Source organism: Clavelina lepadiformis, chromosome 8, assembly GCF_947623445.1.
Source record: "Clavelina lepadiformis chromosome 8, kaClaLepa1.1, whole genome shotgun sequence".
In the NCBI taxonomy this organism is placed as follows: Eukaryota; Metazoa; Chordata; class Ascidiacea; order Aplousobranchia; family Clavelinidae; genus Clavelina; species Clavelina lepadiformis.
In genome coordinates this window covers 5,785,317-5,790,098 of record NC_135247.1, presented here as the reverse complement: position 1 = coordinate 5,790,098, position 4,782 = coordinate 5,785,317, and the positions used below count along the sequence as shown (strand labels likewise).

General features: G+C 37.4%; 1 protein-coding gene across 1 annotated transcript; it reads right to left on the bottom strand.

The window, feature by feature from the left end:
• Positions 1 to 2,338: 2,338 nt before the first annotated feature.
• LOC143469152 (regulator of G-protein signaling 8-like) lies at positions 2,339 to 4,125 on the bottom strand. The gene is made up of 4 exons (XM_076966734.1): positions 3,852 to 4,125; positions 3,627 to 3,697; positions 3,271 to 3,434; positions 2,339 to 2,781 (listed from the first exon to the last, which is right to left on the bottom strand). Exons 1-4 carry the CDS (start codon positions 3,998 to 4,000, stop codon positions 2,449 to 2,451), a joined length of 717 nt encoding a protein of 238 aa, XP_076822849.1. The 5' UTR covers positions 4,001 to 4,125; the 3' UTR covers positions 2,339 to 2,448.
• Between the last annotated feature and the right edge of the window lie 657 nt (positions 4,126 to 4,782).

Genomic DNA, 4,782 nt, shown 5'->3' with positions numbered 1-4,782 from the left:
GGACTTTGTCCTGTATTTTTTTCGCTGCAATAACCAATCTAAGACAATGGAACAACAAAGTAAAAACGGTAAAAGAGTAAAGACATAGTCTCCTTGCGCTGCTGACAACGCCCTTCCATGCGACCGACCAGATTACTAGCTCTATGAAATATTGACACGTTGAAAATTCAAGCTATGGTTTTCGCACAAGTTATACAACGATTAATATTTGGAAAATAGCAGTAATCTTCCTGAACAAATTTAACGTCATGCAATCAAAATAAAAGTGACGCATGCATTTAAAATCCAGCATCAATAACAATCCATTGTTATCATTCTTCGCTTACTGCAAGTACCAGTACTGATAAAGGTTATCTTTAGCTCGTTTCGATACACTTGAGTCGGAGACATACGTTGCTAAATGTTTGTTTCATACTTTAATGTCACGCCTAGTGCCACCATGATAAGTTCTATTACTCAGGAGAGTTACAAAGTTTACTGGTAATGGTTGCCATGAAGAGCTTGAACCGGACATTCTTTGTGAGTTGTGCAAGTTAGACTGAATGGAAAATTCCGGTGAGTCACCTCAACTACATACACAGCTGCAACCCTTGCTTTAATTTATATGCAAGATCGTTTTATTTGGACTTGTAAAGGCCCGGGATCATAAAGCAAGCTACAAATTCTGGTATATCTCCAAGATTAATTTCTGTGCGAAACATCCAGTTGCAATTAAAATAACCTCAAACACGTCTCAAATCGGCTTTTCGATCACGAAGCAGTTGGGTTACGTATATGCAGACGTGAATGCTACGTTTATAGCACAGTGTTTACAACATGTACTCAACATCACATAAACAGAAATCCAAACAAGTTATAAGGTTAATATTGCCATGCAGTCATGCAGCTGATACATTATATGACATCTGTAATCTACAGTTAGAAACGCAATTACCGTTTCTTTTATCGTAACTCGGGGGAAATGTTAATAGGAAGCAGTCAAACAGCTGGCATTGTCGGACAAAATATTAGGCCTAGGCCCTAGAATGTCCACCCATGGGACTGCTGTTGGCAATGACAGAGTCGGGGCAAGAAATAAATATTCCAACAAAGACATTTTCCCACCTAATATCGCTAGATAAGCGATTTATTATGATTAGACTATATATCTTTTGTTCCTGTAAATCGTATACATGTCACGCGATTATTTTTTAGCTTGCTCGGGTTACTCTTGCTATGCTATTGTAGGTAGCATTAAGTGGATTTGAGACTGTATTAAAACTTGTGCATAAGAACGTTATTGTGTTTTGATTCGAGCCTTTTCACATTTGCTTTAACTTTGTGCGTTTTGTAATTGGCAAATCTCTCTCTGAGGGTGGTCTTTGTTATGTAAGAATAGAAAACGGATTAAAAAAGTTTTGCAAACTTAACGATGTCATGATATTAGTTGTGTGTTCAAACACGGATGACAAGCTTTTGGGGATTTGCAACGATACATAGGTTTATTATGACGCTTTTTCGTGGCAGTTTTTTTGACGCAGGTTGAAAACGACTCATCGCCACCGGCTGAGATGAAATTGAAATTTTTTGCGCAAAACCCTTACAACTAGTTTTGACAAACTCCCTCTACACGACATTTGCGTGACCCTTGACTGTGTATTTTCTAGCTATGTTGTCTACCTTATAAGGAATAGATTAGAGATGCAACGAATGCCAAACATAGGTTTGGCATTTAAAGTATTTACGTTGATGTATCTATATGTATGTAATTGGTTTCGTCTACCACTTGACACCAACTTTATAGGACAGGGTTTTTTACCCGGGGGCATGGGTTTCGTTGTCCGAAGGCCACGAGCATGTGCCTCACTAGTGAACTATAGTGTAGTAGTATGGGCGGACGAAGCAAAGCGGGACACATGTTTCTCCAGTTTTCAAATTTTGCTGTGAAAAACTTGCAGCGCGAAGTCTACTTCATACCCTGTAGTAAAGACAAAAATGTTTTGCAATAACCAATCTACATATTTTTATTGATGAGCAAGGGGCCACGGATATTTATGGTCACTGTAAGAAGGCCACGATCCATGAAAGGTAGAGAACCACTGCTAAAAGAAGTCTTACGCACTTGACAGAACTCTAATAACGGCGGATTACTTTTTCATCATAAAACTCTTCCATACTTTGTTTACCGAATTTTCTTATACACCTCTTAACCTTCTTATACACTCTCTTAATCTCATGAAAGATATTGGAAACAATATTTTTGAATATTTTCATGTTTATTCTTGCAAAATAGAGTAGAAAACAGATTTAATGAACAGAATAGAAATCACAGTTATGCTTCCCACCATCACAGTTAATAGACAAAAAAAATGATTGAACGCTCTTGACCAGCAAGCAAAAATAAATCTCACAATGTTGACAACCAATGAACGTTGAAATAAAAGTCCAAGCAAAAGAATACTTTACGACCTAGAAAGAAAACTTTCTTTTTCTTCTTTCAGTGTTGTTAGCTTCAGTCATCAAACTGAAGTCAACTTCTGGAGCGGACATTCTTTGGGATTTCGATTTCTTATGCTCTTGCTTGCTGGTCAAAGATTTTGTGGTAATTTTAGCAGGAAGCTTGAGTTTATCGGAAGACTTTCTGACTTCGTTTTCATTCTTCCATTCCTTGACTAAGAAACGGCGGAAGGAGTCGCGCTCCATCAATTGATAAACGCGCTCCTGAGCAAGATCAAATGTGGTATTGTCGGGATGTTGAAGGTTATGCGTTGTGCTCCTTCTCGTGGAGGAGTCGATGTTAATCTAAAAGAGAAAACAAGTTTTAAAAAACGTGTCTTTATAAATAAATATTTCCTCCAGACTATAAATAACAGGGACGGTTCACAGTATGCATGTCGTGCACATGCGGTCAAGCCTAAGACTATCTTTACCCCAGATATTATGTCCTATAACAAATAAACACAACACGATCGCTGCAAACGCCTAATCCCATCATTGTATGATATTAATTTCAGCCACAGCCCACAGGCGTGTACAAAAGCGTCACACCAATCTTGCCTCCAAGCTATCAGTAGCATTTCAAATGCTCCAATAAAACAATGGGATATAATTTAAAGTCTAATTACAGATAGGAACGACAAAACCACACGTAATTTAAACAAGATTTCAATTCGTTTGGCGAAGTAATGATTAGTTGTTATTGAACCGTCCCGGTTTAATCTGATAGCGATGTAAGTGTGACTGAGTATGAAGATGTAGCGGGAACCAATGTTTTGAAAAAAAGATATTCACCTCTTTGGGGGCATTGACGGCAATGTAAGTTTTGTAGATGACTGGTGCAAGTTTAGATTGCTTGCTGGACTTTTGTTTTTTGTATGTTTCAACCTCGGTCCAAAAATCTAAGTTTTCTTCGCTGAATTCTTTCTGCAGGAAAGCGCGAAAGGCCATCGCTTGAGCTAGAAATAGAAAATAAACTCTGTGAAAAAAGTTGCCATGAAGATACATTCACCTCACAGCCTTGCGTGCGAGCAAACCGATTGTGGGGATAGACAGCAATACATCGCATTCTAGAGTGAGTAAGATTACAAGACTAAGTTTTGCAAATGCTAATGCAAATGCAAATGCTACGTTGGAATAGAAATACTTACATTTCTTTTTAAGAAATTCCTGAAGTGTTTGAACCGAAGTGGTCGTTTTGGTACTTTTCAAAGCATTCAACCTGTGATTACAACATAAAATAGTTTAATATAAGTTTTTTGAAAGCTAACAAAAGTAATAATAAAATAAAAAATATAACAATTACCTTTATTAAGTAATTTAAATTATGGGTTATCAACTAACAAATAACATAATAAAAACGCATTTAAACTTACGGATGAAAGTCACTTCGGCGCTTCTTTTGAACAATGCTGGTGTCGTTCTTATAGCTGCCAGAGAAATCAAACGAATTGTCAGAATCTTGGCGGCGATGCCGTTTCGATGAAACTTTAAATATATCCGAGCTGCCGGTTGCTACAGGCATTGTGATATTTCTAGTGTGCTTAGATGTTTTCACTGAACAGGTAGGTCTGAAATAAAAGATATAACATTTGTTATTATCGAACGCTTCAACTTGAAGTCATTGCATTAATGCATAAAAAATATCCTTTCCGATGAGATTTGTTAAACTCTTAGTCTGCCAACTGCTTTATACTTAACTGTCGACTTAATAGACAATCTGAAGGTCTGTCAGCTTGTGCGCTCCTTATAAACCAAGCGAGCTTTCCTTGAATATCTCCAGGGCAACATTGTCTTCTGCCAAAGCGTGGTTTATTATAAAGAGAAAACAATCTCCTCATTGATGAGTCTCATTTTTGGTCTTACTCTATTTTACAGATTGAACGATAAGTTTGCTTACAAACAGCTTTCTAGCTTTACTTGCACGCGAAAGCAAATAACTACTTCAAAGTATAAACTAACCACTTGCTAAGTTATAACGTCACACCCGACTACGAGAAAACAATCAAATATTGAAGCTCATTTTACCATAAACGATCTCGCAGAGATATCAACTGGGAGGTGAAAGCAAAAAAAACAGTCTGGTCTCCAATGATCATTGGAAATGTTCCCACATGGCTTGACCGTATACGTTTCCAGCAATACCTTTTTATGCCCTGGGCATGAATTTGGTAATACTAACAACCATAGCAGTTGGATGTCTAGATTTAAAAGTTCATCTTCGCCCACGTAAATTAATGCATGTAAAGCATTACAATACGGTTTATCGGTTGCCAGGTTTTCATCGCATCCTTGAGCATTAAATAT

Coding starts and splice junctions, on each gene's coding strand:
- LOC143469152 (XM_076966734.1), bottom strand. CDS start 4,000: ATGCCTGTAGCAACCGGCAGCTCGGATATATTTAAAGTTTCATCGAAA. Junction 3,698..3,851: donor CGCCGAAGTGACTTTCATCC/GTAAGTTTAAAT, acceptor TTGTAATCACAG/GTTGAATGCTTTGAAAAGTA. Junction 2,782..3,270: donor CCGTCAATGCCCCCAAAGAG/GTGAATATCTTT, acceptor TTTCTCTTTTAG/ATTAACATCGACTCCTCCAC.